The sequence below is a fragment of the Chiloscyllium punctatum genome, chromosome 44, assembly GCF_047496795.1.
Source record: "Chiloscyllium punctatum isolate Juve2018m chromosome 44, sChiPun1.3, whole genome shotgun sequence".
In the NCBI taxonomy this organism is placed as follows: Eukaryota; Metazoa; Chordata; class Chondrichthyes; order Orectolobiformes; family Hemiscylliidae; genus Chiloscyllium; species Chiloscyllium punctatum.
This window is the reverse complement of record NC_092782.1, coordinates 25,817,366-25,840,444: the sequence shown is the minus strand read 5'-3', so window position 1 is coordinate 25,840,444 and position 23,079 is coordinate 25,817,366. Positions and strand designations below refer to the sequence as shown.

General features: G+C 40.4%; 1 protein-coding gene across 13 annotated transcripts in view; it reads left to right on the top strand.

Moving 5' to 3' along the window:
• The window catches only part of anks1b (ankyrin repeat and sterile alpha motif domain containing 1B), an 810,941-nt gene that overhangs the window by 244,182 nt on the left and 543,680 nt on the right, over nucleotides 1-23,079 (top strand). For all 13 annotated transcript variants that reach the window (XM_072562474.1, XM_072562483.1, XM_072562481.1 and 10 more), the window contains one exon: nucleotides 12,193-12,349. In XM_072562474.1, the coding sequence (XP_072418575.1) occupies nucleotides 12,193-12,349 (157 nt within the window). The remainder of the gene's footprint in view (nucleotides 1-12,192; nucleotides 12,350-23,079) is intronic.

Sequence of the window (23,079 nt, the reverse complement as noted above, 5' to 3'; positions counted from 1 at the left end):
AAGGAAGAATGGGAATAAATGGGTCTTTTTCTGAAAGACAGGCAGTGACCAATGAGATACTGCAGGGATCAGTACCAGGACCCCAGCTATATGTTGGCCTTCACGGTGAGAGGATTTGATTACAGGAACAAGGATGTCTTGTTGCAATTACACAAGGCATTGGCAAGGCCATGCATGGAATGTTGTGTGCAGTTTTGGCGCTCCTTATTTGAGGAAGGATGTTTTTGCTACAGAGGGAATGCAGTGAAAGTTTACCAAAGTGATTCCTGGGACAGCAGGACTGGCATTTGAAGCAAGATTGTGTTGGTTTTATTCACTGGAGTTGAGAAGAATGAGAGCTATCTCAAAGAAACCTATAAAACTCGAACAGGACTAGAGATATTGGATGCAGGAAGGATGTCCCTGCTGGTGAGGCAGTCCATAAGCAAGGATTATAGTTTAAAGATAAATCCTTATAGCACTGAGATGAGGAGAAATATCTTCACCCAGAATGGCGGACCTGTGGAATTCTGTACCACTGAAAGTGGTTGAGGCCGACAGGTTGTATTTTCAAGAAGGAAGTAAGTGTAGCTCTTGTGGCTAAGGGGATCAAGGTATATGGGAAGAAAGTGGGATTAGGGCTCGATGATCAGCCATGACCATAATTGGATGGCAGAACATGCTTGAGGAATTAAATGGTCTGCTCCCATTTTTCTCTGCTGTATTTGTATTGTAGATTTAAAAATTAGCTGCAATGTTAAAATGATGGATTTTGTTTAAAGGGAAATAGTTAGCTGTGGACTCTTAGTGCTACATTCACGATTTTCTTCAACATTATGTAGTATGAAATTTTTGCTCATGTTGACTTGTTAATCAGACTTGCTTTCTGAGTAACCTGGCTCACTGAAGAAAATGGGCATGAGATGAAAAGAATTATGGTTTCAAACTCAGATTTCCAGGTTAATAAGAAGTTTTTGAGAGATCTTGGGACAGAAGCCAATTGAATTTTCACCAGTCCATCTCATATGTGAACACGTTTCATTGCTGGAATGAAAGTAACACATTGTTTAATGCAAGGAAAATTTGATGGCTTATGAACTATTGCTTTATTTGTAAGGTAATGATTCAAGTATATTTTCAGCCTTTGGTAAGTGTTTATTGAGGCTGAATTAGGAAAAAAAATCTTAAACAAGCAAAATAAGAATCAATGTTTTTATTTAAACTCCACTCTTCCTTTTTTTTAAATCTAATTCCCAAATATTAAGCTTGATATTGTTTAATCTTGAAGGTTTGTAAAATGAATTATTTGAAAATAAAGTTAACTGATTTAATTAAATGTAAAGATTTAAATCTATAAAATTCTGTACATTGCATATTTTGCCAAGAATGCAAGGCCTCAAAATTCTGCTTTTTTTAAAAAAAAGTGTTCAGTTCTCCATCATTAAAAAGGAAACAGAAGCCTTGCATTTAAATAGCTTTTTCTCATGGCCACCAGATGTCTCCAAGAGTTGTACAGTACAGTGTAGAGAATGTTGTAATGTAGGAAATATGGTAGGCAACTGAGCACAGCATGCTCCCACAACTAGCAATGTGATAGCAACCACTGAGTCTTTTTTGGTCCTATTGACTGAGGACTAAATATTGGCCAAAACAGTGAAGATAACCCCCCCCCCCCCCCCCCCCCCCCCCCCCCCCGGCTCTGAAGACGATAGAAACAGGAGTAAACGTATTTATAGCTGACAAATACGTTGGTGCCTTTTGTACATACTGTTCCCATAAACCATTACATCATTGGTAATTCAAAATGTATCCATCTTTACCATAAACATACTCCAAGACTGACTTCCACAGCCTCTAGGATTGAGAATTTCAAGTGTTCACAACCGTGAGTAAAGAAAATTACTTTCATCTTGAGTCCTTAATGCATCCTTGTTGCTGTAATGTTATACCCCATTGTTCTTAATGTTGAACTAGGGGAAACATCTTGCCTGCATCTACCCTGTCTAGCCCTTAAACATTTTGTAAGTTTTAAAGAGATCACCTCTAATTCTTTAAAACTCTTTAGAGAATACAGGCCGCATTTGCCTAACCTGTCTTCATAGCTCAGTTTGTCATTCCAGGAGTAAAGTCTAGTAAATGTCTTTGAAAGTGTGCAGTGAGATCTTTTTATATCCATCAAAGCAGGAAGGTGGACTCTCCGTTTAATATCTTAGCACCTCCACGTTCAGTTCCAAGTGCAGTGGAATCACAGCCTTCATCTTTGTGCATAAACCTCATTGTGTGAGACTTGAACTTGGACATTTGTGACTGCAACAAGAACGTAAATAATTGAGGCATGACTGATGAACCAAAGAAAGTAGAAATCCTTTACACTGAAGCTGCAAACTTCTTTATTCTCTGGAATGTATCTGGTTTTTCCTAATTAATTGACCTGTGCCGGTACAAGGTAGTTGAGGCCTGTAGTGCACAAAGCAAAAGCTGCAATCCAGGGATCAGGTATATCGTCAAAAGGCACAACAATGCCTTCTTCCTCAAAAGGCTCAGGAAATTCGGCATGTCCATTGGGACCCTCACCAACTTTTACAGATGTACCATTGAGAGCATACTGTCGGGGTACATAATAGCCTCGTATGGCAACTGCTCTACCCAGGACTGTAAGAAACTACAGAAGGTTGTGTGCACAGCCCAGACCATTGCGGAAGCCAACCTTGCATCCATGGACTCCATTTAATGGCTCGCTGCCCCAGAAAGGCTGCCAACATCATCAAAGATCCATCTCATCCCGGTATTGATCTCCTACAATATCTTCCATCAGGCCGAAGATACAGAAACCAGAACACATGCAGGTTCAGAAACAGCTTCTTCCTGGTCATTATTATGTAATTGAATGGACTGTTTAGCCTCAAATAGTGCTGAACTTGCTAATGTTGATCTCCCCTAGTGCACACCATGTGCAATGTAACCTGTATGCCGCTATCTAAGTCTTTTTGATCTGTGCACCATTGCTTACTATGAGCTGCCTGTACTGCTCATAAGCAAAACTCTTCACTGTACTTCAGTACATGTGACAATAAATCGATCTATCAATCAACAGCAGGCAGAATGCTCTGGGTCTATGCATTTTCCCACTCTAGCTAATATTTGAGTAGAACCTGAATTTTCAGGATGACCAGGTGATGCAAATTACAATACCACAAAAGGCATTAGCTACAATTTAGTGTTGCAGTGGTTGTGCCCCTACCTCTGAGCTAAGAGGTCTGTATTCAAGACCCACCTGTTCCATAGGTGGGTAATAACATTTCTCAACAGGTTGTTTAGAATATTTTTATCCAGCTGCAGAACACTAATCAGTAAACCACGTGACAATGAATTCCTTGTTTGCTTAAAGTAATTTTGTCTAATTTCAGTTCAGACAGCAAATAACACTAGAGAGAGGCTGAGGAACTTGGACAGAGGCAGTATTTCTGAAGATTCTAGGGATCTCCGATTGTACCAGTGATGCTGGTATAAACTGTAAAAGTAAATTCCGCTAAAATTTCATTTATTGCCAACAGAGCTATGCAAGTCAGTGCTCCAAGGCAGTATCACAGTTATTTCATTTTTAAAGCAGTCCAGCGTCCCATCAATATTTGACTCTCAGAGGCGATTTGCAGTCTGGCTTTTAGTGTACCAAAGCTATTCTTTACTGTCATGCTTCATTTGAGCTTTGGAGTATCCATGGTTACCAACTGAAAATGGGAATAATGAAGTGCCACCAGAGTCGGCATTGAATACTCCTGCGCTCCAACTGTCTGGACAGGTCTAGGCAGGGTATCAATCATTGTGGAAATTTGCATGCTGCATGACTAAGTGCAGGGATACATCGTTATGGACACCCTGGAGGTGTCCATGCAGCTATAGCAAGGGGATTAGTATGAAGAGCCTGGCTGAACTGCGGAAGAGAATCTGATCGTGCTATTGGGAGTTTTTCAGTGCTGTGTTGTAGAACAGAACATCTAATGTGTAAAGCTGCTTATTGCATTAACAGTTCTGACTGCATCATCCCAATTCTCCTGCCTAATCAACCTTTACAACTATATATTGACTGCCCTATTTAAATCCCAAAGCTATCAGCTAATAAAACATGACTCAATCATAGGCCATTTGAAGCACGTCCCATCTTTTGTTTGTTATTCTATCTGTATACTCTACGAACGTGTCTTAGTTATTCACATGGTGCTTTCCTTTATGTGAGATCTTTATAATCTTGACCTAATCTGATGTTTCATCAATGTTCCACGTAAGCAACCAAGTTTTCTCATTTTGTGAACTGAAGTGGCAGCTAGATGGTTATATTTAAAGAAAACAGGAAAATCATGCAACTTGAAAAATAAGTTGCATGTTGTTGAGCTGTGATGTTTTGTAGTGAAAAGGGATGACCTGAGGCTACACTTCTTTGAGTTGAGGGAATTCTGCCTGGCAACAGCTCTCGAGTTGAGCTGTAGAATGTGTTGTAAAGCCGAAAGTCCCGAGACTTGCAAATTGTGTCCAGAGCCCCCCTCACCCAGAAAAATTGAGAAAGTTTCAACGAATTCATATAAGAAAAGATCCAAGTTGACCTGATTGAGTACAGGTCTATTAACACAGTTGGCTAGGTGACAGGCTTGCAGTCTAAGTGATGCCAACAGCATGGGTTCAATTCCTACGCAAGCTTAGGCTGCCATGAAGGATTCTTCTTTGAATCTCTCTCCTCACCCGACACATGGTGATCCTCCCATTAAGTCATCACCAGTCATCTCTCTCTTCCTTTCTCTAATGAGAAAGCAATACGATGGTGTGGTAGCTAAATGGCGATTTTACCTTTTCTATCGCCACGCATACAAAAGCGTCTCACCATTGCAAAAAAAAATCAAAAGAACTGTCAGAGAAAAAGGACTTTCCAACTTGTAGTTTGGACTTTTTGATCTTTGGAATTTTGTCCACATTGTTTTCTCCTAATAGTCATGTAAACCATATTTCTTTTTTCTGTCATAATTGTGCATGTTTTCTATAAGGATACATCCAAATGTCTTGGGAAGTCTAGACTGCAATGTAATGCTCCACAGCAGCATATGAAGAAGTGCCAACCAAGGAACGATGTCAAAGAAATTTCCAAAGTTTAATCCATGGCATGCAAGCATTACAACATAGTCCAAGAGTTATCTCCAACTCACAGCTTACAGTTTCCAAACAGCAGGTACTTGGAGTCAGTCTGACACACTACATGGACATGGTCAGAAAATCTGAAGCTTTTACCTTCTTCTAAGAGATACCTCAAAAAGAATGGACACCATGTTCTGTATACCAAAATTGACACTGATGCCAGTGCACATTTTACCTCTTTTGCATCTTACAAGAGATGCATTCAGAAATTGGCAGTGTTGTCCAGTTCATACCTGCTAAGCTGCTTACAGTGGGTCTGACATCCTTTGTATTAGCATCATCAGTCTTCCATATTAATGTGGCTCTTCAGGCTGGACACCTGAAACTTTTTACATCATTGATACAGTAGGACCTTCAATTACTCGTTTTTACTGGCATGTATGGATCTACATGTTGCGATCCACCAGGTAACAAATCAGTCAGTTGAAACATTAAATATTCCAGACCACAATGTTGATTTTGGTCATAGCCAAGCATAGGAAGTTCAGCAAGCTGCATCAGATATTACTCAAGATCAATTCTGGTCATCCGGAGATGAACTTGATATCTCCAGGAATGTAACCCTCAAGGGCAAATATGTTCTAATTCAGCAAACTCTTGCCAAGAATTACTAGCATTACAACATAGTCCAAGAGTTATCTCCAACTCACAGCTTACAGTTTCCAAACAGCAGGTACTTGGAGTCAGTCTGTACCCATATACACAGAGGTCACATGGGTACAGAAAGAAAAACTGAGGGATCATCAGTTCATTCATTTGTCCAGCTTCAATAAGAACATCAATCGTATAATCAAGTGATGTGAACATGGCAACTCCACCAGCCTCAACAATTGCTGAACTTCTTCATCCACACAAGATTTCTTTTGATGCAGGATTATCACTGATTCTTTCCATGTTCAAGGATATGCCTAGGTTTTGGTGACTGATGTTATGAAGATGTGGATGTAATATATCTTTCAGAGAGTAAAAGCTAGCATTGACAGCATCAATTGTTCTCAATAAGACACAATATAACACGTGCTCCACCTACTTGGGTAGCTGGTTGCCTGGAAATGACAAAACAGATTCAAATTAGGCCGATCAGTTTAAATTATATCACAAAAAATCCCAAATTCCAATCAATCAAGTTTGAATAGAGTATATTGACAATTGTAAAAGCCAATGACCCAATGCTTTGGAGTATAAGACCAGGGAAAATTGAACAGTTAGGGGGGAGAACTGCCATAAGAACAACAGATCTAGACTGATAGTCAGAACGCTGAGAGGTACCTGTCTAAAGAAGACATTTGCACAGAGAGAAACCTCAACACTGACCTGGGGAAGCCAATCTACTGATGAAGATAAACAGAAGATTTGACCGCTGGCTGGCTTTTAAAATTTGAATTTTCTGTAATTCTTAATTGGGAGTTTTATCAGACTAGTATTATAGAAGGGAAGGTAAAAGATAGTTTAGGGGAAAGAATTGTAAATAGTTGTTAGTTAATTATTCTCTGTTATACTTTAAGAAACAAAGTTGTTAATTTTTACTTTAAATAGTTCTTCGCCACTCGAAGTTTTACAGAATACTTCACGGGATAAATCTTTTCTGTGTTGCTGGTTTTAAAATAAGTAGGAGGGTTTACCCTGTGTCATAACACTGACTACTTCACTAAGTTCCCTTTTGGTGACAAATCAGGGATACTACCAGTATGGTGGTGGTTGACAAATTCACCCCCATATTCCGTATGGTTGGTATTCCTCAACAAATTGTATCTGGCAACGGTCCATAATTCACTCTCCTGAGACCTGCAGGAAAAGGGATGTTAAACATGTTTATCTCTTTTTCATCAAAACATTCATTTGAACAGTCATGCAGACTGCCCTGTGTATAGCATAAAATCCATGATAGTCAGGTATCGAGTGACTTGTCAAGGTTTTAGACAGCTCTGTTAAATTTATGTGCTATTCCTTAAGGTATTGGTTTAACCTCATAAGCAGCTCTTGCATTTGGGAGACAGATCCACACAGTTATTCTCTTCCACATATTCACTCCACATGAGTATGATGCATTATTGAAAAGGAGGAAAACATGGCGTCAGAGAATAATCAGTGAGTATGCAGGCAGTTACCCCAAGTTGAACCAGTACAAAGCATGTATGTTTGAAATATTAATACAATCTCACATGTTTGTGGAAAAATACTGTATTGTTGCCTTCAGCCTAGATCATATGATATTATCATGGTCAAGTCCCAAAATAGGTGACATATCCGAACTGCATATCATCAACCACCCATACTTGATCCGAAGATATCAGCCCAGATAACAACCATACGTATTTATTATGCACTTCCATTTGTGACGACAGACCACAAATTGCAGAATGAAGCTACACAGCCAAGTCATGATAACCCTATAAGGACCATGTTGGATTGTATCATATATTTGTCAAAGTATTGCATTCATGCATAGTGGTATTGTGCCTCTGGTATCTGTTAATTGGAAAAGGGTTTCCACTCAAAGGAGAAAAAGGAGATGTTACTTTATTGCTCAGTAGGCAGTGTGTCTTTTAAGGCATGAAATTGGGACACCTTTTGCTCCAGTGTAAAGATCCTCACTTTCAAATACTCTAATGCAGTGGAGTAAGCAGAGTGCCTTCAGTAGGCTGTGTAAATGTAATGTAATAGTAAGCTGAGAACTGGAAAAGTCTGCTTTAGAATCTAAGGAATCGTGACAAGTGCTGAACGTCGTGCAATCAGCTGCAAATATCCATGTTAAAATTCACTAAGACCTGGACAATATCCAGGCTTGGGCTGAGAAACTGCAAGTAACATTTTGTGCTTTACGAATGCTAGTGAAAATCATCAATGAGAGAGAATTTAACCATCTCCCCTTGATCTGCAAGCATCCCACTTTTGATCTTTTGTGATGAAGGGAAGGTCATTGATGAAGAAGTTGGGCCAAGATCACTACCTTGAAATTCCTGTAGAGATGTCCTGGATAACTGACTTCCGACAACCACAGTCATTTTCTTATGTGCCAGAGGAGCATTCTCCCTAGTTCTCACTGACTTCCAATGATTTTGGCTAGAAGATAAACATTCTGTCTTTTTAAAAATTGTTAGAATTGAGTTTTATCCCTGATCTCTGTCCTTCTACTGGTTTCTTTATGGTGTCTGTGACCTGAATTCAGTTCCTGAAACTAGCTACAGTACTTGTGTTGCACACACAGTACTTACCACTTCTTTATGATTAAGCCCCAAGTCCAAATTATCTAAAGCTTAGTGATATCATTACAAAGACCAGCAGATTAGTAAGGAGAGATGCTGTTAATCATGAGCTTGAAATCGCTATGAATTTTACAGTAATACAACAAATTTATATTTCTGAGAAATCCTGTGTTAGGATATTCAGAAAAAAAACACTAAAATATGATTGCTGATGTGCTTGAGATTGTCAGATTCCAAAAATGAAGAAGTAATAAAGAGGATTGATGAGGGCAGAACAGTAGATGTGATCTATACGGATTTTAGTAAGGCGTTCGACAAGGTTCCCCATGGCAGACTGGTGAGCAAGGTTAGATTTTACAGAATACAGGGAGAACTAGCCATTTGGATACAGAACTGGCTCAAAGGTAGAAGACAGAGGGTGGTGGTGGAGGGTTGTTTTTCAGACTGGAGGCCTATGACCAGTGGAGTGCCACAAGGATCGGTGCTGGGTCCTCTGCTTTTTGTCATTTACATAAATGATTTGGATGCAAGCATAAGAGGTACAGTTGGTAAGTTTGCAGATGACACCAAAATTGGAGGTATAGTGGACAGAAAAAATGGTTACCTCAGATTACAACAGGATCTTGATCGGATGGGCCAATGGGCTGAGAAGTGGCAGGTGGAGATTAATTCAGATAAATACGAGGTGCTTCATTTTGGGAAAGCAAATCTTAGCAGGACTTATACACCTTAATGGTGTGGTCCTAGGGAGTGTTGCTGAACAGAGAGACCTTGGAGTGCAGGTTCATAGCTCCTTGAAAGTGGAGTCACAGGTAGATAGGATAGTGAAGAAGGCATTTGGTATGCTTTCCTTTATCGGTCACAGTATTCAGTACAGGAGTTGGAGGTCATGTTGCGGCTGTACAGGATATTGGTTAGGCCACTGTTGGAATATTGCGTGCAATTCTGGTCTCCTTCCTATTGGAAAGATGTTGTGAAACTTGAAAGGGTTCAGAAAAGATTTACAAGAATGCTGCCAGGGTTGGAGGATTTGTGCTATGGGGAGAGACTGAACAGGCTGGGGGGGCCGCTTTCCCTGGAGCATCGGAGGTTGAGGGGTGACCTTATAGAGGTTTACAAAATTATGAGGGGCATGGATAGGATAAATAGACAAAGTCTTTTCCCTGGGGTCAGGGAGTCCAGAACTAGAGGGCATAGGTTTAGGATGAGAGGGAAAAGATGTAAAAGGGACCAAAGGGGCAACTTTTTCATGCAGAGGGTGGTACGTGTATGGAATGAGCTGCCAGAGGATGTGGTGGAGGCTGGTACAATTACAACATTTAAGAGGCATTTGGATGGGTATATGAATAGGAAGGGTTTGGAGGGATATGAGCCGGCTGCTGGCAGGTGGGACTAGATTCGGTTGGGATTTCTGGTGGGCATGGATGGGTTGGACTGAAGGGTCTGTTTCCATGCTGTACATCTCTATAACAGAGGTTCAAGCTTGGAGGAATGAAAGTTTTTGGATGGTTTAGAATGACTACAAAAGACATGGGTAAGGAGCAGATTGTTGAGTGCTGTTACCTTTTGTGGTCACTTGCATGCCTTTGTTACAGTGTCCTTGTCCTATACTTTCATATGTTCTTCATTGAATTTATTATATTCAGTTCTTATGACTATGTTTCCTTCCCACAATGTTTCTGTCCTTTCCTGAGACGTGCTTCATGTGAATGTCCAGTTTTGGGAGTCAATTCCTTGCTCCTTGCAAAAGTGGTCTTTCTGGTTGAACATGTATATGACACTGCTTCTCTCACTTGACTTTATTTGCCACACTTGAGTTTCCATTTTTATTCGCTCTATCTACAGGGTGAATTGGAGCAAAGACTTCCTTTTGGATTTGAGGTGTTTCTTAATTGTTTTCCTGTTCGCCTGCCTCAATGTCAAAGCTTAACTCATTAACATTTCAGTGACCTTAGTGCCTTAAGGTCCTATATTTAAAAAAAAAAGTTTAAAAGATCCATGACACCATGTCTCAGGCAAGGGACGGGGTCTGTGACCTCCTCTTATACAGGAATTGAGCTGTTTGCATCACTGGGCATCACAAAACATCTGTCCCATCAACAGTGTTAACCAACCTCATATAAAACAACCGTAACATTTCAGGTCAAATGTGGCTTTCTCTTTGGAATTCTAAATAGTTCCTTTTTTAATCCTGTTTAGTATTTATTGGGTACTGAGTCACCGAGACTAGGAATATTCCTATTTCATTATCTGACATGTGCAACGTTAGTTGTCACAATATTGGTCAAGCCTTTAAGAATGCTCTCAAGACCTTTTTTGTACAGTGGCTACAGTGAGCTGTCTGTGCTGGCCCTCTTAAACAGTTCAGCTAGTGCTACTTCCATGCCTTTTCTCTCTGGCCCTGAAGTCTTTCATTTTCAGATCATGAATCAATGTGGGATCAGAGGGATTTGTACATTTGCTGACATAATTGAATCATTGTCTTTCACAAGTTAACAGAATTGTGGAGTTTAAAGCAACAAGTATCATTGTTGTTTTGCTAATTACCTTCAATCCATGTCTTTTGGTTCTTCCATCACTTCAATTTCTCTCTATCTACAGTGTCCAGAAGCCTTTCGGATTTTGAACAGCTCTCTCAAATCTGTTTTTAACATTCTCCAAGGAGAAAAGTCCATGGAGTTTTTACATGTCGAAGTCCCTTATCCCTCGAACCATTTCTGTGATTTTTATTTTTCTCTGCGCACTCTCTATTGCCTTTGCATCTTCACTAGGTATGGTTCCCAGAACTGGACGCAATATTCCAGTTGAGGCCAAATTATTTCATACAGACGAAATACATTTCTTCCTTGCTTGAAACTCTACAACTCTGTCAATAAAGCTGAGGATTCAGTTGTTTCATTTACCATATTCTCAGCCTGACCTGCAACCTCAAGTGAGTTCTGGAAATATACAGCCCAAACCCTTTGACCTCATAGCCCTGTAGAAGTGAACACTTTTTATTTTGGAACATTGTGATGGAGTCGACTATGAAGAAAAATTCCCACCCGAATGAAATTTGCATTTAGGGAAAGAGTTCTATGCAGCTCTTACATGGGGATTATTGTCTGTGCGGGAGCTACATGAATCTGGCATTGAAACAGCTTTCAACATCTCATGTACTGCTTTTGGCTTTCGGTGGAGCTGTAAGATTTTCTTCAAAGGAAACAAATTACCTTGGCTGTGAGGAGAGGGATATTTTTACAGCATAAGCCAAGTATTATATCCCTCTATTTCTTCATAAGATGGGTTTTTTAAATCATTCACACTTCCTTTTAAGTGGTTGGATTTATAATGCATTAGAAATATTTAATAACTATGGTTAAAACAAACCAAGGTGGTCTTGGCAATAATAATGAAATTTGTGCTTTTTGTGTTATCTGATCTAAGAGAATTTATTTAAATTCCATGAGCCAAGACTGTGGTCTACCACGAGTCCTGTAGTATAAATCACAGCAATCTTGTATCACACATACCTATGTCTTTAACTATTTGGATGTGCTGTTGACACTGTGCCGTCTGGAACATAGCATTAACATTATGTCACATCACTGCCAAATTGTACATTATCTGCTGCTGTAATTACTGTGTTGTGTTGTACTTACCACTGTAACTATATTTAATTGGACATGTAGACACAAAATGATGAAAATACTTAGTAGGTCAGACAGTATCTGCCCAAAGAGAAATACAGTTGATGTTTCAAGTAGATGATATTCTGTTTTGGATTTTAGTGTCAATTCGGCTCTCTGTAATTTCTCTTGTTTATGTTTTGATTCTTATCTTGTAGGGATGTTGTTCTGAAGCTCCTTCAGTATGAAGCCTCCACCAATGTGGCAGATAACAAGGGTTGCTTTCCACTCCATTTGGCTGCTTGGAAGGGAGACATGGATATTGTGAAAATTCTAATCCACCATGGGCCATCCCATTCACGAGTGAATGAGCAGGTGGGGTCTGCACGTTTGGTCCTTCCTGTTTTTCTTTGAAAGGTATTTTAAGTGCAGAGTTGATTCGTAATCTCCTAATTTTACAATCTAACAGACATTAAATGCTTGTGCGTGATGCTTGAGGAAGGTCTATCTTTTCATTTATTGATTTGAAATTCTGGAACACTCAAGCTTTTTGTGGATTAATTTTCGGATTGTACAATACAATGAAGTACATTTCAAAAACTTGCACAGGAATGTTTCATGATTTTCCCTCAATGTTTTTGTAAAGTTTGGTTATCTGGTGCCTGTATTTTGTGTGCGAGAGGTACTGTGTGGTTCAAAGTAGTGTTGACACCTTCTGAACATTCTTCTAGTGCAAGATATTGGCTATTATTTTGAGAGGGTCATTACCGTTGATCCTGGGAGTATGTGGAGGAGGAAGGTTGTGGCATCAGGCAGCATGTAACACACACTTGTCTGCAGTGCTCCCTTACTTTAGTCATCATTCTCTCCTCTAAAATATACCTTAAAACCTGTGACTTTGAACAAGCTTATGGTCTTGTTCCTTAATACATCCTTAAGTGGATTTGTGTTATATTTTGTTTTACGATGTGCTCCCGAAAAGTGTTTTGGTATGTATCAGTTCGTCAAATGTATAAATACAACTTTTGTTCACATCACCATCTTGTTGTTGGCTGTCCATTGTTGTTTTGTTGTTTCAGTGTAAAGAGGGAGAAAGTTGTGTTCTTCAGCAAGGGTAAGAAAAGTAGAGTAAGCACTTGGCTTTGCAGGGCTCCCTTTGTGCAATCTGTCATTAACCATCCAGCTGTCACTCTGCAAGTCCTGTTTGTACATATTGCAACCATGAAGGGTTCCACTCCCTCCATGTCCAGCTGGTGTTTGACGAAATTGATAATGCAGTCCATTGGCCAGGATTATGCCAGCAGGCATTGTGGTTTTATTTCTCTGCCAGTTTGTTGAACCAAGTGTTAGAGCTATAATGAGAAACTGGTTCATGGTTACTGGGCACCAGGTACAATCAACCTAACTCACAATTGCAGTATATGCTCTAACAAGAGCGATGCTCGCATGAACTGTCAGTGAGTACATAATTAAGCATTACCTCAGCTTCCTGGCCCATTCTCAGGAGAAGCCATGCAGTATTTCACAGAACAAGAGCCACAATTTGTTGTGCTCTGCTACAATCTACGTAATCTCAGCATCAGCTATACTCTGAGTGACTATGTAGGAGGAAGGTGTGAAGCATCCAACACACTGCCTTTCTGCCTGCACTATATGTAATAGTGGCTCAGCTGGTTGCAATCCCAGTGAATGCAATTCCAATTCCCCAGTCACCAACTGGGCCACAAAATGTTTTCTGGTCACGACAGCATCCTCCCAACCATTGCTGAAATAAAAGACATCTCTAAGACAATATTCTGAACTAACTTTATTTCTTTTCAAATGGTTGGTTTGTTACAAATACCATGTTCACCCTCTTGCTGTTGATTCCTCATGTGCCATTTCCTCTCCTGGCGCACACAGCGATGCCGGTTGCAGTGACATAGCTTGTGAAAAGCTGCAGACTTTCACTGGGGAAGACATGTCTGTTGCACAACTCTATCCATAGAAAGCCAGGCTTTGGATTGTACCATACTGGCATGGAAGGCAGGAGTCCATGCTACTGGTAGAATAGCAATGGTAAGAGGCAGAGCCTGTCATCATAAGGGAGGGTAACAGGTTTGTGTTCTGTAATGGCTGCTAGCACTGCCCCAAGGTGACCCTTTAGCAACCTGAGTGAGCTGCTGTTGGATGGATTGCTGGAATGGGGCTGCAAGCCCTTTAGACCACTGATGTTCACAGCCTTTGGAGTTTGCATGGCAGCAGGCTGACATTTTGTGACTTCATGTGCAGGACTTGACTGTTGGACTGGAATTTGAGACATTGACCATTAGGCACTGGTTCATGACATGGTCGAGCTGTGAGATATGGGAGACTTGCAACAGAGGCAAGTGTTAGGATCCAGTGAAGTATGAGTGGTAGTTCATTAGCTATTGTTGGAAAGTGTTTGAGGGAGTGTGATTTATTGAACAGAGTGTGAGGGCAATGGGTCACTTGGCGGGGTGTGACATTTTGTGGATAAATTCATTTGACCTTGACCACTTGAGTGATGTCTTGTGGCACTGTATCTAGACCCTTCGAGCCATGTGCTCTTACTTTCTTTTGCAGTTGCTGTCTGAAAAACCTCCTGATTCCCTCTGGATCAAAGACATCTGTCCATCCTTCCAATTCCTGCACTAAGGCAGTGTCTCAGAACCTTGTAGCCCATTTTCTGTCATGACGTTGTGTATTTCCCCAAAGTGAAGTCACCGACTTTCACTATCTCCTCATGGGAAAGTGTGCTTCCCCTTTAAATATGACAGGCCAGCTTGAACTCTAAGTTAGTCTTTCAGGATTTGTGCCCTCACACTGGGTGTAATCACACTAAGCATCTACATCAGGAAGTTTTACTGCTGCTGGCATCAGAAGGAGCAGTCATGGGTTAATCTCACACTGCAATCCCTGTGCCTGTTTTGATGGGTGGCAGTGCTATTGAATGCTGCTACAATGAAGTTTAAGCCTCAGTTATTATCTTGCTTTCAATTTTGTTTCAGCTCTTTGAAATTCTTTTTGTTGAGGAAGGTTCAAGCCATCCCCCACACTAATGCCAGAATTATCTAACTTAGTAAAATTATGATTCAACATTAAGACATTGTACATTGAATTGAATCTACTGGTTAGGAATCTCATGTATCGCTGCATTCATCAATTGCACACTCGATGGGAGTACAAGTTTAAACCACATGTGACCTCTGTCCTAGAGATTTAATTGCTTTGGGTCAATAATAAATCTACATCTGCTTTTCAATGTTTGTATGCCAGCAGGTGGAATGTTGGGCCTACACTTGATTTCTAACTGTTACAATGCTAGCACTAATCACAGAAGAAAGCAGATACAGTAGTCTCCTCAGAATTATTTTATTTTAGTAATGATGCTGGAACCACTTGTATAAATGATTGTTTGTTTATTTCCTTTTATTTTATTCTTGCTCATTTTTACTTTGCTATAGTTCTGACTATAGGCCTCGGCCTGTTTACATTCCTCATCATTTCTGATATTGCACAGTCTCTATCTGTCAACTTGCTTCTTGTCATTGTTTCTCTGCCATCCCACACCTCTCGCCACAATTAATTTCTCCTGTGGCTCCTGATTTCAGTTAATTTTGCACAAGTTATGGTATTGTATGCCAGAACTATTATTGTTTCACATCAAAGTTCAGAGAAGAAGAGACTTGCAGCTTTATAGTGCTCCATTACACCTCTCAGTAACATTCTAGAGTACATGCTTTAAGTTTAATCAATCTGAAAGTTACTTAAACCAATATGGTGGCTATTATACTTCCAGCAAGACCACAGCTATCAATATGATTGGTGTATCTCTTTCTGGCATGATTATGTTAGTGACACTTGCGTCTCCATTAGTCAACAGATTTGCAGAATCCCAAACTACAATTAAGATTGCTGCAGGGACTTGTAACATTTAATAAAAAAACATTAAATTTCCTGTAACTGACTCAAAATACACATGATAAACCTTCGTAAAGATGTACAGCATGGAAACAGACCCTTCAGTCCAACTCATCCGTGCCCATCAGAGATCAGAACAGTGGATATATGGTTAGCATTGCTGCCTCACAGCATCAAGGATCTGGGTTTAATTCCAGCCTTGGGCAACTGTCTGTGTGGAGTTTGCACCTTCTCCCCATGTCTGCATGGGTTTCCTCCTGGTGTTCTGATTTCCTCCCACAGTGCAAAGATGTGCACATGGTGAATTGGCCATGTTAAATTTCCCTTAGTGTTCAGGGATGTGTAGGTTAGGTGCATTAGTCAGTGGAAAATGTAGAGTAACAGGGTAGCGGAATGGGTCTGGATGGGATGGTCTTCAAAGGGTGGTGTGGATATGTTGGGCCAAATGGCCTGTTTTCACATTGTAGAGATTCTGTTATCCCTCCAAACACTTCCTATTCTTCTACCCAGCCAGATGCCTTTTAACTTGTAATTGGACCGGTCTCCACCACTTCCTCTGGAAGCTCATTTCATACAAAACCACCCTCTGCATGAAAAAGTTGCCCCTTAGGTCCCTTTTAAATCTTTCACCTTTCACTTTAAACAATGGCCTCTATTTCTGGACTCCCCCACCTCAAGGAAGAGACCTATCCATGCCCCTAATGATTTTATAAACCTCTATAAGGTCACCCCTCAGCTTCCAACGCTCCAGGGAAAATAGACCCAGCTCATACAGCTGCTCCCGATAGCTCAAATCCTCAAATCCTCCAACCCTAGCAACATCTTTGTAAATCTTTCCTGAATCCTTTCAAGTTTCACGACATCCTCTCTATAGTAGGGAGACCAGAATTGAATGCAGTATTCCAGAAGTGTCCTGTACAGCCACAACATGACCTCCTAACTGCTATACTTGATGCATTGACCAAAAAAGGAAGCATTCAAAACACCCTTTTCACTATCCTATCTACCTGCAACTCCACTTTCAAGGAACTATGAACCTGCACTTCAAGGTCTCTTTATTCAGCAACATGTCTTAGGACCTTACCATTAAGTATATAAGTCCTGCCCTGATTTGCCTTTCCAAAATGCAGCACCTCACATTTATCTGAATTAAACTCCATCTGCCACTCCTCGTCCCATCGGCCCATGTGATCAAGATCCCATTGTACTCATGTTTTAAGACTTTTCCTGGAGCCGGAGACTAAATTCAATATAGATTAAGTACACTTAATTAAAGGAAACAACTTAATAATGGGACTGAAAAGTCCATGCCATGTTTATATGTTAAACTGCACTCTGTGGAATTGTACTCTTCACAGGAATCAGTCCAAAGTTACTCCAAGCTTCCTACAGACTCACTTCTCCCTGTTTCGTTGAGTCAACATAACAATCATTGTCCTTGGACAGTGGCTCCCTGCAGTCTTTAGAAAATCCCTGAACTGACTTCCAGTGGTAAGGCCCACTCCAGCATCTCCTCCTCCTGACCAAATGAGGATCAGTTTACCACTGTCCTTTAAATCTGCCCAGGTTCCACCGCGACAGGATTTATTTTCTGTCCATTGTTCCTGCAAGTCTGACGGGGCTAAGTCTAGCTGCTTTTCCCTTTTGGCTCCAGATGTTTAAAAATTGGAATGTACTTTCAACAGGGCTTGAATTGAGCCCTGTCCCCTTGGTAATTAGGTCACATGGGCTTTTTGTCTGTCAGATCACATGCCCCTCTCCACTATGCCATTTTACCTCTTCAAAGAATTTGTGGTTTTGACATTTGAACCCTCCCTTTGCATTATATTAGAGTGTCACCTTAGATTATATGTTCAAATCCTGACACAATTTTGAACCCACAACCTCTGACTCAGAGGAGATATGGATTACTGGAAAAAAATAGATTCATGAGCTGAACCTGCTGTTTAGCAGGCCAAAGGTGAAGGATCATATTGACTGCCAAGTTTAAATTACAAATGTAGACTGATCCTAAAGGATCTCCAAATCGATCCTAAAGGAGACACTCTTAAACCATAATCACCTTCTAAAGTCTCACAGGTGTAACACTAGAAATAGAGGCTTTCAGTTTAAAATTAGCTAACACATTTTAATTTCCTCACCCACATTTGTTTAGAAGTGGTTAGGAGTTTAACAATCTGTGGCTGTATATTGTTTGCCCACAAGTGCTACTTTTTTTTTTAGCTTGGAATCAAGTTTCACTGATTTAACTGAGATTTGTTAAGTCTCTTTGCCTAAAATGTCTTCATTTACAAAACAGTCCAAACTTGATGAGTGATTTCCTTTCATCTCCATTTGGCTTCCTTTCAAAAACAAGCATACCAGAAACTGCGAGCATGCCGACCAATGTGTTGGAAAAGTACATAGCACTTGAACATTCTGTACTTCTCACCTCAGGTTCTCATGAGAGTTGATAGGGGCTTTCATTTATTGTAGCATTAGTTCACTGTTAAGGGAAATGGGAATCGGACTTGGCATGTATTTTTATTTTCTGTTCAGAGCTGATTACATTTTTAACATTTAACTGAAGCATGACTATTTCTGACACTTGGTTTATAACAGAATTAGATTTGTATTAACCCAACAGTATTAAAGAACTCCCATTTTGTGATCTGTGTTATACCATCATGCTTAGGAAGTGCAAATTAAATGACATTATGGATGTGATGGGAGTTTTGAACAATATGAGCATCTTTTAATTGATTATCTATGTCAATCTCACTCATCCAGTTTAAATAAGTGTTAATTCCAGGTAAAGGTCAACCATTGACCAAAAGTGACAATTGTTCTGAGTCTTGCAAATGCCAAATTTATCCAAAATAGACAGTTGTCAGCTTTTTTTGATCAGTCAACTTCTGATGGGGAGTATTTTTGTCATAAACAGTAATCTGTCAAACTGCAGTTTGTCTTAAAATCCAGATGCATTTAAGACACACTGAATTTACATGTTGTACCTTGAGCTCTTGTGATACTGTCATGTTAATATAAAATGTGAACTTTTTAATTATTAAATATTATTGACTAACTTAAATGCCTTGGACCTGGGTAGGAGAGAATAGTTTGAGATGATAATATGTTTCCATCAGTTGGAGAGATAAGGACCTTAGGGGACAGCCTCAGAATGAAGGAATGACCCTTTTATAACTGAGTTAAAAACAAGTTCTGCAGATGCTGGAAACCAGAGTCTAGATTAGAGTGGTGCTGGAAAAGCACAGCAGGTCAGGCAGCATCCGAGGAGCAGGAAAATCAATGTTTTGGGCAAAAGCCCTAACTGAGATGAGGAGGAATTTCTTTCAGCTAGAGAGTGGTGAATCTGTGGAACAGATTGATGCAGAGGCCTGTGGAGGCCAAGTCATTAAGTGTATTTAAGACAGGAATGGATAGGTTCTTGATTAGTGAGGGGAACCAAGGGCTATAGGGAAAAGGCAGGAGAATGGGGTTGAGAAACATAACAGCCATGATGGAATGGTGGGCAGAATGGCTTAATATAGTTCATATATTTTATGGTCTTATGGAACCCATAAATGGCTGTCAAAGCCACCACTTCTGAAAGCAGTCATGTTCAACAAGCTGTTTCTCCTGCCTTGTCTGAAAAAACTCTGTTTCTCCTCACTAATCAAGAACCTTATCATTTCAGTCTTAAATACACTTAATGACTTGGCCTCTACAGCTCTCTGTGACAATGTGTTCCACAGATTCCAAAAGAATGTCTAATTAGATGGCTGAAACTGTTGACCATGCTCTAAAACTACCCAAGGATTCTTAACCAGACACTAATATTCATCATCTGAAATATGTAGCTCCACTCATTATTTAAATTGATCTGTTCAAAGATATTATTACGCACCTATGGAGTAGGTAGGATTTGAACTCAGGCCTTCTAACCCAGAGGTATGGTCAAGATCACTGTGCCACAAAAGCAGTATTCTGAGACCTGTGGGGATCTTCTGGTGTCTTTCTGGCATTTCCTGATGATGATAAGTGTGTACAGAACAAAGTGTATCATCCAAAACCTGCTGTGGGAAAAAACAAGGATTGCAACTACCATATTTATCATCAAAAAATGTAACTGGAGAAGACTGACAATAGATAGTCAAAACTCTTCCTCAAAAATAGTTTGTTCCCATTGTGGCTAATAGCCACTATTCACATGTCAAAATCCCTCTTCAGTATGTGAGAAGCCATGGTTATAAAGCCTGTGGTTTTGCAGCAAAAACAGTAATATCAAGAAGGAGGACTCCCCTCTGAATGTATGATCACCTATCTCTCTCTCTCTCTGTGCAGTTTCTCAAGCTGAGGCCCTGTCTCTTTTCCAAGTTGGACTTTCAGAATTAGAGAACTTAAGTGCTATAGCGCCCACTCTGGGGGATAACAATAACTGCAGGTTAAATAATGTGTCTGCAGAAGAACGACCAGCTTAGTCACAATACCCACTAGAACTTCAAAATCAATGCAAATTCCTTCACCTAAGAACTGTAACTTTCTTTTTCTGTTCTCTCCTCTTGTCGCCCGGACATACCTCAATTCTGCATCATTTTCTTAGCTTGCATGTTTGTGTGTATGTTGTGGGATGGGTTTTTACCTTTTTAATAAGCCTTGTACTAAAATTAACTCTAACTTTTTGGTTAACTCAGAGGGATCTGTCTGGTTTCTTCTTCATGTCTTTATGCTTTTGTAGGGGGAAAGTCATTTGTTTAAAAATCAAATCTGTTATATCAACCTTGGGACGCTGAGGAATGTATTCCCCTTTCTGGGCTTGGTCATAACAATACAGACATATCGGAAGAGAAATGAAAGACTGGTTAGTCCCATGAATCGGATCATGCAACCTGATACTGATAAGTTGACTCCTGTATGAGGCAAAAAAAATGTGATAGGAAAATTGCTGTGCCCAATCTCAGTAACACTCTGGGAAATTACTTCATGTTTGCCAAAGGCAGCGAACCAATTTTTTTGAAACACAAGAGCCAGATCAACATGACCAATAAGTAGGTCACATATGGTTTAGTAATGAGTTTGGGATAACCCATCAATTTCTATTTTGTGATTTTTAAAGCAGAATTATAAAAAACATCACATTGTTTTTTCTTATGATTCATGTCGGAGTCCAGCGATTTTTGTTAAAAAATGTGTTCTTTTTATTGGATGACTGACAAGAAATTTAAACATGCTGAAGATGTTTGCATTTTCTCATGTGATTCAGAGACAGCCATCCTCAGCACATCTGGCCTATATGTGACTGCACAGTGGATATTGTTAATGTGTAACTGTCCTCTGGATTGGCCATTCAATCAAACCATATTGCTAAATGGGCGGCACAGTGGCACAGTGGTTAGCACTGCTGCCTCACAGCGCCAGAGACCCAGGTTCAATTCCCGCCTCAGGCGACTGACTGTGTGGAGTTTGCACGTTCTCCCCATGTCGGCGTGGGTTTCCTCCGGGTGCTCCAGTTTCCTCCACAGTCCAAAGATGTGCAGGTCAGGTATATTGGCCACGCTAAATTGCCCGTAGTGTTAGGTAAGGGGTAAATGTAGGGGTATGGGTGGTTTGCGCTTCGGTGGGTCGGTGTGGACTTTTTGGGCCGAAGGGCCTGTTTCCACACTAATGTAATGTAATCTAATCTAAATCTATTAAAAGGGAAAACTGACTCACCATGCTGTATTGACCTGGGAATCAGACAAAGATACACTCAATGCCCGCGCCCCAGCAAAGTTTCTTTCACTGGCATGTGGGGACTTGTGTCAAAACTGAGCGAGTTGGCACACATGCAAGTAATATAAATCATGTGATATAATCAGCGATTGTGAGCCTCCACCATTATAATCAGAAAATGTTCTTTCCCATGAGCAGGAGAAAACTACTTTAGGCTGTGCCATCGTCATGTACAGATAGGAGAGTGCTGCTCAGAAACTGCTTGAAGTCTCATAGTATCAGGTCAAAGGTGGATAAGAAAATCTGCTGATTACGACTTGAACCATTCTTCCAACTCGTGAATCAGTACTCCTTGATGTTTCATTCAAGGTAGATGAAGCATTGAGCATATCAATGACATGTAAAGTATCTACACTGGGTGATTTTAATTTTTGTCACTAAATGTAGCTTGTTTACACCAGTACTAACTCATTTGGCCATATGTATTTGCCAGACTGGGCCTTTGGCAGATGATTAGAGAAATAATATGAGGCATAAAACTTACTTGATCTTCTTTTTTATCAATCTACCTGCTGCAGATGCATAACAGCAACTGTTGGCAGTGACCTTCTCTCAAATTTCTGTGGAGGTGAAGACCCTTCTACTACACTGTAGCCCCTTCACTGTGTTGTGTGGCAGTAACACTGTGTGCCATTGGTGTAGATTCAGAACAGATTAAAAAGCTCTGAACTGTAATCTCCTGGTCCCGATATATCCCCCACTCTTCTATTACCATCAGGTCAAGGGGGCAACCCTTATTAAATGAGGGATGTAAGAGAAAAGACTCCTGGTATACCAAAAATGAGGCTCTCACCTGCAGCAGCTACAATAAAGAATGATGTGCATCCAAAATACCAGAGAAGGTATGACATTAATAAGCAATCTTGCAAATGACACATCTCATTTCAGTCTTACACCCCTGTCTCATCTAGCCATGAGAGCTGGTGAACAATTAAATAACAGACGGGAGAAGGTTCAATGAATATTGCTACCTTTAGTGATGGGCTAGTCCATCAGTTGAGAGCAGAATACAAAGCTGAAGTTCTCAGTGGATGTTCTGTCATTCCCTCCTCCTGGAGAGCTTACTCGCACAGATGCCAGTCTTCAACCACTTTGGTTTCCTTCATGTGATATTTTTAAAAATGGCTGAGTGCGTTCGAAATAGTAAAGGCTAGAAATTCCAACATCACCCCAGCTGCATTGCTTAGCGCTTGTCCTCAAGAACTAATCAGTGCTCATGTCAAGCTGCAGGATTTCCTCAGGGTACTGTCCTAGGCCCAATCGCCTTCAGCTGCTTCCTCAACAAACTTCCCTCCATCATCAGGTCAGAAGTGGGGATGTTCATTGATGCAAACTGTCCAGTACCTTACAAAGCTCCTCAGATAATGTGCAACTAGACTGGGAAAATATTCATACCTGAGCTAAAGAGCCTCAATTAACATTTGTTTCCC